Source organism: Schistocerca gregaria, chromosome 1 (assembly GCF_023897955.1).
Source record: "Schistocerca gregaria isolate iqSchGreg1 chromosome 1, iqSchGreg1.2, whole genome shotgun sequence".
In the NCBI taxonomy this organism is placed as follows: Eukaryota; Metazoa; Arthropoda; class Insecta; order Orthoptera; family Acrididae; genus Schistocerca; species Schistocerca gregaria.
Window position 1 is genome coordinate 465,407,359 of NC_064920.1, and position 13,004 is coordinate 465,420,362.

Consider the following 13,004-nt stretch of genomic DNA (forward strand, 5'->3'; position numbering starts at 1 on the left):
AGCAAAAATAAAACTTTTCGTTTCATTAATGAATAATAAACGTTTGCCATTCGCATAGATGGCAAGTTTTATTACAGCTACAAATGCTTATGATTTCTCCTGAATGAGAAGATGGTCTATTGATCAGCGGTAATTTTTGCTCAAATACTCATAAACTACATCCACAATGTAGTTATGTCAGGTGGCAGCGCCTACACTGTTTACACAGCACTGGCTTTCAGGTTATCACTTTCCCTTGAGCGGTGGGAACTGTGGAAAAAAAATTTGGAAATTTGTGGTAAATTCCTATGGGACCAAAGTGCTGAGGTAATCGGTCACTAGGTTTACGCACTACTTAATCTATGATAAACTAACGTAAACTAAAGACAACACAAACACACACACACACACACACACACACACACACACACACACACACACACACATGCTCGAGGGATAAGTCGAACCTCTAACGGGGGACAACAGAGCTACTTGGCGAGAAATCCTTAAGATCACCAATTGCCAGGCATTGCTTAGTATACGACTTGAGCTGTGAAACAAGATATATTTTAACGTGTTTGTTTATAAACTACGAGGAACCAGAAATACAATCTATAAATGATGATACAGTTTACTCCAATGATTCACACGGACAACAATAGGAATTTCAGTTTGTAAAGTAATCTTAAAACTCAGAGTGGTTTCAATGTTCAAAATCATTTTCTCTGTTTGAAAACACGTTCATAAATGCAACCACCAATCGATGAGAAAGGAAGCAAGAAGAGAATTTACGTTCTGATAAGGTAAAAAAAAACCTGTGTAAATTTTTAATAACTGTCGTAAATAAATAGCTTTTCTGATGGAAGAAGCTACAAAAACAACATCATAGCAATCCTGTTTTCCGTGATTTAAAAACTGAGTCTGCATAATTGGATTAAACACAGTTGTTTAAACTAATACGTAAAGAGGCTTGAGAAAGAAGGATAACTTAGTTATGTTGCTGTGTAGAATAGTATGTTGCGTCAGGTGATATAGCAATTGTTATTATTTATCAAGATTCTTCCTTTCAACGTGTGGTGTTTTGGTTGCCACTGATATTCTTGTTTTGCAGATATCAAAACCTTACGAGATTTTACTGTTCACAGAATGGATCTTATTAAAAAATACTCGAAATTCTTATTATCACAATCGGCTGTTCAGCCCCATTACGAATATGTAGATCACGTGACAAATGTATTTTAGTTTTCCTCCTTTAATGATACGTTGTTGTAAATGAAGTGTTTTCTAGACAGAAAACTACGACGAAGAAAAATTTAAGAATTAAATTAAAAATATCTTAAAGACGATGGTGAGAAATGGCACGAGAACAGATCCAGCTTTGACTTAAAATCTCTTAATGTGTAATATCGCTATTTTTATTGTATTAATGTGAACATTAGGGTTAGAGAGTTCATGTACTTCGTCTGGATGCATCCACTCGAATGGTGCATATGGCGATAGACCACAGTGATGTGTTGTGGATGTGGTTCGGTGTATGACAAGTAAGCGACGTTAAGGCCGAATGGTGTCGAGTATCCACGTGAGGAAGGAGGAGACACGGGTGTAGACGTCAGGGTGGCCCACCACGCCGCAATCGCGGCGACCGTACGAGTCGACCCCGATGAGATAGGCCCTGGGCGGCTGGCCCTCTAAGGCCATGAGCGCGCTGCCGCTGTTGCTAGCGCAGGAGTCATCGCCGCCCCTGCCGCCGGCGCAGATCTGCGACGACACGATGTGCCGGTCCCAGCGCGCGTACCGCTGCTGGCAGGTCTGCTCGTCCACCACCGGCACCTCAATGTACAGCTTCACTGGGGTGGAGCCACCTGCAAACCCCAAACAGGAGTTTGTTAATCAAAGCAAGTGCACGTACTAAATCTCCTTGAGACAGAGAAACTTCTTTTGACATATCCGCACGGATTTAGTAAGCATTGCTCATGGAGAAAACAGCCTGCCATTTTTTCGCATGGTATCCTGCGAACTATGGATGGAGGGCAACAGGCAGATTCCATATTCCTCAAATACAGGAAAATATTTGACAGAGTGCCCTACTGCAGACTATTAACGAGCATCTGAGCGAAATGAATAGGTTCCCAGACATATGAGTGGCTCTAAGACTTAAGTAATACAACCGAACATGTTGTCCTGGATGCGAATGTAAATCAGAGACAAGGGCACCGTCAAGAGATCAAAAATGGTTCAAATGGCTCTGAGCACTATGGGACTTAACATCTGAGGTCATCAGTCCCCTAGAACTTAGAATTACTTAAACCTAACTAACCTAAGGACATCACACACATCCACGCCCGAGGCAGGATTCGAAACTGCGACCAGACTGAAGCCCCTAGAACCGCTCGGCCACAACGGGCGCCCCCTCAAGAGCGTACCAGGGAAATATTATAGGACAGGTCTGAATGAGAGGTGAGCTGCAATATGGGACTGTTCCCAGAAGATGTAGAAGAGTAAGGAAAAGCGCTTGTATCAAGTGGCTAGGAGGTTACAGCCTGATTTAAACAAATTTCTATTTTGTGTATTGAATGGCAACTTGTTCTAAATGTTTAAAAATGTAACTTAATGTGGATGAATCGAATAAAAAATCCTGTAATGTTCGAGCGCAGTATTTTTGGTGTGCTCCTTGATACAGTTATGTCGATTAAAGTTCGAGGCGTAACGTTGCAAAGCGATATAAAATGGAAACAGCACGTAAGGTCTGTAGGTGATGTATTCAGTGAACCCTACGAAATTTTAATTCGTCTACAAAGGAGACCGGATGTAGCACATTAGTGTCACCCATTATTAAAAACTGCTGTAGTGTTTAGGATCTACACCAGGTCAAATTAAAGCAAGACATTACAGTAATTCAGAAGCGTGCTGCTAGGTTTGTTACTGGTAGGTTCGATCAACACGCGACTGTTACGTAAAAAAACCTGTCATCTCAAATGAGAATCCCTGGACGGAAGTCGATGTTCCTTTCACGAAACATTACTGAGAAAATTTAGAGTACCGGTATTTGCTGATGACTTCAGTACCATTCTACCGTCGTCAACGTACATTTCGTATAGGGACCGCGAAATGAGAATAAGAGAAATCTGGGCACGTACGAAGGCATATATATACAGCTTTTCCACTCTCTCCATTTGCGACTGGAACACGAAAGGGAATGACTTACTAGTGTCACAAGACACCCTGCACTGCATGGAGTCTTGCTGAGTACCGGAGTATGTCGTAGACGTATATTTAGATATGAGGTACAAACGAAATCTGTGACTAGACAGGTTTTCTTGGTGAAGACGACCCAGAATGTTATGTTGGATGACGAGTCATCAATAGATTAGACATAAGTTCAGAAGCTCCCGAGGCAAGTGTGCTGGGATACTTACTATACGTGTATTATTTATTTATTTATTGTTCCGTGGGACCACATTAAGGAGAAGTCTCCATGGTCATGGAACGAGTCAATACATGAAATTATAACACGATTGTAGAAACAGATAAAATGAAATATAAGAAACATATTCAGGCGACAAGTCGTTAGTTTAAATAAAGAAAATGAAGAATGTAACACTGGAATTTGCTTAATTTTTTAGCTCTTCCAGGAGCTCCTCGACAGAATAGGAGTGAGCCACGAGGAAACTCTTTAGTTTAGACTTGAAAGTGTTTGAGCTACTGCTAAGATTTTTGAGTTCTTGTGGTAGCTTATTGAAAATGGATGCAGCAGAATACTGCACTCCTTTATGCACAAGAGCCAAGGAAGTGCATTCCACATGCAGATTTGATTTCTGCCTAGTATTAACTGAGTGAAAACTGCTAACTCTTGGGAATAAGCTAATATTGCTAACAACAAACGACATTAAAGAAAATATATACTGTGAGGGCAATGTCAAAATTCCCAGACTATTGAATAGGGGTCGACAAGAGGTTTTCGAAATTACACCACACATAGCTCCAACAGCCCGTTTTTGAGCCAAAAATATCCTTTTTGAATCAGAAGAATTACCCCAAAAAATAATACCATATGACAGAAGTGTATGTAAATATGCGAAGAAGACTACTTTATGTGTTGAAATGTCACTTATTTCAGATACTGTTCCAATGGTAAATAAAGCAGGATTTTGTTTCTGAACAAGGTCCTGAACATGGGCTTTCCACAACAACTTACTATCTATCCGTACGCCTAGGAACTTGAACTGTTCCGTCTCCCTTATAATATGCCCATTCTGTCTGATTAAAATATCAGTTCTTGTTCAATTGTGAGTTAGAAACTGTAAAAACTGAGTCTTACTGTGATTTAGCATCAAATTATTTTTCCACAAGCCATGAACTTATTTCATGAACTACATTATTTGATAATGTTTCATTATTACACACAAGATCCTTCACTACCAACCTGATGTCATCAGCAAACAGAAATATTTTTGAATCACCTGTAATACTGGAAGGCATATCACTTATGTAAATAAGAAACAGCAGTGGCCCCAGCACCGACCCCTGGGGAACGCCCCACTTAACAGTGCCCCATTGAAACTGAACATCACTACCACTCTCCATATTGCGGAGAATTACCTTCTGCTTTCTGTTCTTAAAGTAAGAGGCGAACCAATTGTAAGCTACTCCCCTTATTCCATAATGGTCCAATTTCTGCAGTAATATTTTGTGGTCAACACAGTCAAAAGCCTTCGTTAGATCAAAGAAAACACCTAACGCTCGCAACCTTTTATTTAATCCGTCCAAAACCTCACAGAGAAAAGAGAATACAGCATTTTCAGTTGTTAAGCCATTTCTAAAACCAAACTGCACATTTGACAGCAAATTATGTGAATTTAAATACTCCAGTAACCTTGTATATACAACCTTCTCGATAACTTTACCAAACACCGATGGCATAGAAATAGGTCTATAATTGTCAATATTATCCCTGTTTCCCGTTTTATAAAGTGGCTTCACTACGGAGTACTTTAATCAGCCAGGAAACCGACCACTCCTAAAGGAAAAGTTACAGATATGGCTAAGTACTGGGCTAACATACATGGAACAAAACTTCAGTATTCTGCTAGATACCCCGTCATATCCATGAGAGTTCTTGGTCTTTAGTGATTTAATTATTAATTCAATCTCCCTCTTGTCAGCATCATAGAGGAGCATTTCAGGTAACAGTCTCGGAACACTTTTTTCTACGAGAGCTATATGAGTCCCTGTTGGGACTACGTTTCTATTTAGTTCACCTGCTATATTCAGAAAGTGATTATTAAATACTGTACATATATGCGACTTATCAGTAACACGGACATTCCCACTGCGCACTGATTCTATATCCTCTACTTGTCACTGCAGACCAGCCACTTCCTTTACGACTGACCATATGGTTTTAATTTTATCGTGAGACTTAGCTATTCTATCTGCATACCACATACTTTTTGCCTTCCTAATAACTTTTTTTAAGCATCTTACAATACTGTTTGTAATGGGCTGCTGCATTTAGATTGTGGCTGTTTCTAACGTTTTGATATAATTGCCACTTTGTTCTACAAGATATTCTTATCCCTCTAGTCAGCCACCAAGACTGCCTGTTTGTGCTAGTACCCTGTTTTGAAAGTTCTAACGGAAAGCAACTTTCAAAGAGCATGAGAAAAGTCTTGAGAAAAGCATTGTATTTATCGTCTACTGTATCAGCGCTATAAACATCTTGCCACTCGTGTTCCTTGATGAGGTTTACAAATGTCTCTACAGCAACTGAATCTACTTTCCTAAACAGCTGATGACTATATTTAACACGTGATGTAGCACAAAAATCTTTTAGAGTTAAAATTTGTGCATCATGATCTGAAAGGCCATTCACCTTTTTGCTAACAGACTGCCCTTCTAGTAATGAGGAATGAGCAAAAATATTGTCTATGGTTGTTCTACTGTTCCCTTGCACTCTCGTTGGAAAGAATACGGTTTGCATAATATTATATGAATTAAGGAGTTCTACCAGCATCCTCTTCCTTGCTCAATCACTTATACAATCAATATTGAAGTCCCCACATATAGCTAACTTTTTATATTTCCTATAAAGTGAACCAAGAACCTCCTCTAGCTTTAGCAAAAATGTTGTGAACTCAGAATCTGGGGATCTACAAATAACAACAGGAAGAAGTTTAGCTCCACTAAATTTAACGACACCTGCACAACATTCAAACACCTTTTCAGTGCAGTACTATGAAACATCAATTGACTCAAATGGGATACCGTTTTTCACATACATGGTTACTCCCCCACACCGCAAAGAGCTCCTAGAAAAGCTGCCAGCCAACCTGTATCCTGGTAAAGGAAGCCTCTGAATTATCTCCTTATTTAAGAAGTGCTCAGATATACCAATAATTTCAGAGTCAACATCTATAAGCAGTTCACTGACTTTATCTCTAATACCCTGCATATTTTGATGAAATATACTGATTCCCTCATTAATCGGATACCTAAGCTTTGTCGAAAGTGGTTTCTTTGTTAAAGAGACTTCCCTTAAGCACGAACACCTATCAGCTGACTTCAATCTAAAAAAGGCACAGCTCTAACTCCCACAACTACCGGAATTTTCCCATGAGTGATCCCACCACCCTCACCTATGCTGTCACCTATAAGCTTTGCCAATCTCCCCTTTCCATACCTGTTGAGGTGCAGGCCATGTCTAGTGAAACCCGTCCTGCTGATAGACTCCACCGACACCACTGAAATGTGACTCATGCCTTCTGTCATCAGCGCACCTCCAAGTCTCATGTTATTACGCCTGACGGCTGTATTAAGATGAGGCCGATCGTTCCACGAAATGCACATTCGTGTTGCCAGTCTGAGTGGCTATCTTTTCCAGGTCACCATCTATGTCATACTCCCCATCCCTATCAATACTATTACCAACCCCACTCACAATCACTATCTGATCCTCTTTAGTAAAATCCCTACATAACCCCCCTATGTTAACAGTCACCTGAGCCAATCCTGCATTAGGCTTCACAATGCTGGTGACCTGGTACTCACTCTCCAAAACTTCCTGCAACTGCTGGTCTACACCTCTACCATGAGAACTACCTAACAGCAGAACCTTCTTCTTTCTCTTAGACTTTGCTACTGTCCTAGCCACCGTAACTGCTGATGTCTGCTGCATACTTCCTACATCTACAGCTACTAGAGATTCCTCTCCACTAGACTCTGACAGTTGGTCATATTTATTACAAACACCAATAGTAAAACTATCTGAAAATCTCCTTCTCCTAGCAGATCTCTTGCCAACAGCCAGCTCCCATTAAATAACGTGGCGGACAATGCTGATAGTAACCTTAGAGAGATTTAGTCGATGACACTGTTATCTATAAAGAAATATTGTTTGTAAAAACATTACTAAACAGGCAGATATTCTGCTTGAGACTTTCCAAACCTAGTAACGGCTTGGAAGCTTATCGGGAAAAGCATCAGTTGGTGTTGTAGATACTGCACAACATTTGTTTGACGCGATACCTGATGATGACGAGCAGCTGTCTTGTAGCAATATTGTGCCTTTTCCACTAAATCATCCCATGTGCTGCAAAACAGCTTTTGATGCGCGCTTACAGATTCTTGATAAGATTTCAACGTCGTACAAAGATCAGCAACTTGTTTTAAGTCAACAAAAATGTAACATTGTGCTATGGAGGAAATGCAAAACGTTTTTATCTCTTCACAACAATATCAGTGAGTCACAAGTGCCATCAGTCAACTTATGCTTTAGTGTGATAGTTTGTGGGGACATGAAATGCATTGCACGAGCTCAGTCGTGCTTACGAAATTTGGCATACATGTGTAATGGAAATGTTGACAAATCAGAACTGGCAGATAATTTGACATAAACAACTATCCCGTCAAAGTTTACTAACGTAGTTTCAAGAACTACTATTAACTAAGGATACCGGGAATATGCTGAAAACTCCTATTTTGTGCTCCCTTAGGAACAGCAAAGACGATGTTACACGAATTACAACTCGTACATAGGCATGTAAGGAGTCATCCTTTCTGTCCTCCAAATGCGAATGGAGAGACAAGAAACACTAATAGGCGGCACAATAGGATATATGCTCTGTCATACACTTTTAAGTGTTCTCCAGCCTATAGATGTAGAAAGAGACATTACTACACTATCCAGAGATAACTTTGTCCTGTACCTGAGAGATTGCTTTTACAGTCTCGCTACTGACATTAAAGGTGAGACGTGCCATCAAAGACGCAGATATAGTTGTAATTGTGCTAGTGAAAATCTTCATTTCACTCAAGATTATGATTCAAAATGTGTAATAAATACCTCAAATTTGCTGTTCTGATCTGAGAAAAGAACATAAAGGGTGTAACAAAACGACACCAACCGACTTTGACGGGTTGTAGAGGCTGTCTTGAGAAATAAGAATAAGTACCCGAGCTCGGAACGTCTGATGCTGCCACAGAATGTACGAGTAGAAGTTTCAGAGCTGCAAGCTACCCATTATGCAGTTAAGGTGGTTTTTGTGCTGACAGACAATCGCAACTCCTCGCGAATGGGCTGCCAGTACTCAAATCGTTTGAGATCAGCGGACGTGTCCACGCCTGTCACAACACTGCAGAGTATGCAAACTCTCTTTAGTCGTCAAAAAGTGACTTTGGAGCACCCATTGGCCACTGTAGTTTGGATGCATTGTAGCGTCCTTAGATGACGTTTCAGACATGGGATTCTGTCCACAGTTTGGTTTTCAAAACACACTCAACAATCCCTCGAAGTTTGTCAGTGTCGTTATATTCCACTCTCTGCATAACTTTATATGATGTTTTAAACAGAAAAAAAAACTAAACGGAATGTGTAGCTGAAGCATTTACAAAAGATACAAGGACTACCGACAAGAGGACCAATAAGATTTGATTTGTTGTTGTTGTGGTCTTCAGTGCTGAGACTGGTTTGATGCAGCTCTCCATGCTACCCTATCCTGTGCAAGCTTCTTCATCTCCCAGTACTTACTGCAACCTACATCCTTCTGAATCTGCTTAGTTTATTCATCTCTTGGCCTGCCTCTACGATTTTTACCCTCCACGCTGCCCTCCAATGCTAAATTTGTGATCCCTTGATGCCTCAGAACATGTCCTATCAACCGGCCCCTTCTTTTTGTCAAGTTGTGCCACAAACTCCTCTTCCCCCCTATTCTATTCAATACTTCATCATTAGTTATGTGATCTACCCATCTAATCTTCTGCATTCTTCTGTAGCACCACATTTCGAAAGCTTCTATTCTCTTCTTGTCCAAACTATTTATCGTCCATGTTTCACTTCCATACATGGCTACACTCCATACAAATACTTTCAGAAACGTCTTCCTGACACTTAAATCTACACTCGATGTTAAAAAATCTGATTTAGGAAATGAATTTGCAAATGCTTTATATGGAACGTAGTTAAAAAGGGCACAGGAAATTGAACAACACAGAAAGAAGACAAGAAATATCTTGAAAGCTTTGAAATCTGGCTGTGGAGAAGAATGGAGAAAATTAAATAGATAGGAAGAGAGTCTAATGAAGGATTAAATGTTAAAAAGAAAAGAGAGGAAAACAGAAATCAAAATGGGTCGGATATAATATTGTAAGGGAAAACTACCTTTTAAAAAAAATCTAATGCTTTGAAGGAAGAGAGAACTTATCAAGAACTGCAGAAAACTGCAAGGAACTGGATTTCGTGGAAGATCAATTCCAGCTTAAATCAGTCTTTTGGTAGATTAATGTATCATGATCATTTTCAGTAGTACTACATTAAAGTGTGAGACTGATAGCGTGTTGATTTGCTTTGACTACTGAACTGACCCCACGTTCTTGTGAACGTTCGGACGCGCGAAGAACATCTGTTCTTGAAATGCAGTTATGACAGTCCGTAAAACATACGGCATTTACCAAACTTTTACGCTACGAAGTAATTAGAATAAAGCGCGTATTAATGGTTTTGTCGGAAACAGCGTTGGGTGGGCAAGCTAGTTTCTGCAGGAGAAACGATGCTTCCGAGTTGACGCTTTATTGTATTAATTAAAGGGCGTCTACACAATCAAACTACCGCGTTATTGTTTCTAAGTGAGCAAGAAACGAATCACGAAAGGTTTTACGATTCGCGGATACGTTTTAGCGGGATTACCAGTGTTAGAAGAAAAGATTCTTGGCAACTTCATAAAATATAAAAATTCTATTTAGATTTCGTCACTGTTGCCTTTACAATTATTATTCACCCTTTCATTTCGACCTTGGGTTAAAGAACCATACAGTCAACAAAGATTATAAAGTTCCAAAGAAACATAATCGCAAAAAAGTAGAATAACACAATATTATGAACTTAGTAAACAAACATAATCTTAAAGTAAAATAAAAACGCAGTTAGACAAACATTACACAGCCGGCGGCAGTGGACTCTGGAGTGAAATTACAGAAAACAGCATCATTATGTTCAAAAATGTTTAAATGTGCGTGTGAAATCTTGTGGGACGTAACTGCTAAGGTCATCAGTCCCTAAGCTTACACATTACTTAGCCTAAATTATCCTACACCCATGCCCGAGGGAGGACTCGAACCTCCGCCGAGACCAGCCGAGCATCTTTATGACGAACATGCGTACGCTCTTATAATAAAAGACAAAACATGAAAGGTTAAACACAGTACATCACACAATAAGCACAACAATAGCCGAAGAACAATAATGCAGATAACATCATACAACCATGTGAGGAGTGTAGCATGCACACAGACCTATTTAAGATAAAAGAAAAACTCAAGATGACAAACACAATACAGGCAACCGTACGTACAAATTGCCAGTAGAACGATGACATAAAATGGACAAGAGAGTAATAATGAAAATTCAATGTACAAATAGAGGTTTGTACACAAATTAAAACACTAAATTATGCACCAGATTACGAACCAGGCTGATACCACGTGACAGACCTCTATTCGTACATTAAATCTCTATTACTGCTCTGTTGTGCATTATATGGCACTGTTCTACTGGCACTACTATACGTACCGTTGCTTGTATTGTGTTTCTCACTTTCGTGGGGAGGGGGTAACTTCTCGCAATCAGTTCCTTACAAAAACTTGATAGTGCCGTCTTGTGCTTGGAACATGCCAATATGATGCGGTTAAGATTCGCTACTGTCGTTGTGTCCTTATCGCAGTGTCCAGACGTGATAAACTTCAACCGTTGTAGGAGCGCGGGGTAACACCTGCGTCCCAGCCTCATGCGAGTGGTAGAAGTCACATGACGTCTACGAAGCTGCACCGAGGCGAACCACGGTCGACAAGAGGTGTTCAGTTCCATGACCGCCAGGTCGCCGCCCTTCGAGTGCGGAGAGACATGCCATTTACAGTTCCAAGTGTTGTAAAGGAACTGAAAATATTGTGATTTAATCGCAGAGGTGCTGAAAAATTGTTCCAGTGACACACCAGAGAAATATCTGGTAAACTTTTTATCTTTGAGAGACATAGGAACAATTTCGCCCTTCGTTTTTTTTTCTTGTATGAACGACTACCTTTTTGTTCTGATGGGCTGGTGGGATGTCGTACTGTCTAATTACTAGTGTGTGTGTTTGTGGTAAATTAATGAGTTAAAAGACGCAAGATGTGTTTTACATTATTTTCATCGCACAACAAGCCTTATTCCCATGCCTATGGAGTATTTATGTCAAGCAGAGAAGGCGAGTTTTAGATGGAACCGAAGATCTTCAAAACGGCGCTGCTCAACAATAGAGGTACGTGATTGTGCTCTCTACTTTCCTTTCGTGGCCGCTAAAATTACTTCCGATTCGTTTTGCCGAGACATTCAGAACCTGCAATCTTCTTTTTCTTATAAAAATACTAGTCCGATGCAAAATAAATACTCTTAGATTTAAATAATTGCCATTCTTTTACCCAGGCCACGGGGAATGATAGAACGTACGTGCCTCTACTCTGAATGTACGTTCGCAATCTCCGAGTGTGTTACGACGAAATTATTTCACAATGAAAAGTTCTCATCAGACCGCAACCACTCGCACGCGAATGTACGTACCCTCTGAATGTATCTAGTCAGTCACGCGCGTTGTTCAAAAGCTTTACTTTTAATATTCAGTGGATTACATTTCCGAAATTAATTTTTGTTTATGCTGCAAATCGTACTTCACGCGAAGTATTTATTACGTAAGTTTCAGGCTCAATTTAATAAAAAAAAAGATTCCCAATAATAGAAATAAAGAATAACAATCAAACAAATCAAACCTAAATAAACAGAAAGAGGGAACGTTACAGTGTGATAAGCAATCATTCGTATCGTCGATGTGAGATCCGTATAAGGGATCAGCATTGGGTGTAACTGGCCTTCTGTAATACTCCTCATGGCAAGGAAGTCAACCGTTTCATTGCGAAGAATACCATGATGTTCTTTAATCCAGATTTACTGAACGGCAGTGCTGAGATCTGTGCATCTCTTACGACTGCCAAGACGTCGAGATCATACCTCTTGGTCTGTTTATGAAACGAGGGGTGTTGCAATTTCTGCAACACACTTGAGTCCGTAACTATCAGGAAGAACTTGAATGTCCACATACCATAATGAATAGCTTCCCTGACGCCCAGTAGTTCCGCCGTATACATAGAAGATTCAGGTAGAAGCGCAAACATTTGGTAGGCGCCACTAGAAGGGCAAAGGAAGGCATGCCCCACACCGGCCTTAGATTTAGAACCGTCCGTGTAGACGTGAGCACTCTGCCCCCATTGCATGCTGAGAAAATGCTCCACGTCGCGAGTGACGATGTTCTCCGTTCGGAAGTCGGACGGCTGGTATGCCACTGGGGATGGAGTGAAGAACAGACTAAACGAAAAATGAAAACAAGGGAGTAATGTGTCCTGTAGAACGAGCGGAAAGAGATGGCGCCATTTCTCTTAGTTGAAAAAAAAAAAGTTCAAATGTTTGTGAACTCCTGAGGGACCAAACTGCTGAGGTCATCGATCCA

The 13,004-nt window shown here is 40.3% G+C and overlaps 1 protein-coding gene across 1 annotated transcript in view; it reads right to left on the bottom strand.

Annotated features, from left to right (window-relative positions):
• Positions 1-594: 594 nt before the first annotated feature.
• Positions 595-13,004, bottom strand: part of LOC126352812 (CLIP domain-containing serine protease HP8-like) — a 65,622-nt gene continuing 53,212 nt past the window's right edge. The window contains exon 7 of the mRNA XM_050002715.1: positions 595-1,841. Within this exon, the coding sequence (XP_049858672.1) occupies positions 1,531-1,841 (311 nt within the window). The 3' untranslated portion in view covers positions 595-1,530. The remainder of the gene's footprint in view (positions 1,842-13,004) is intronic.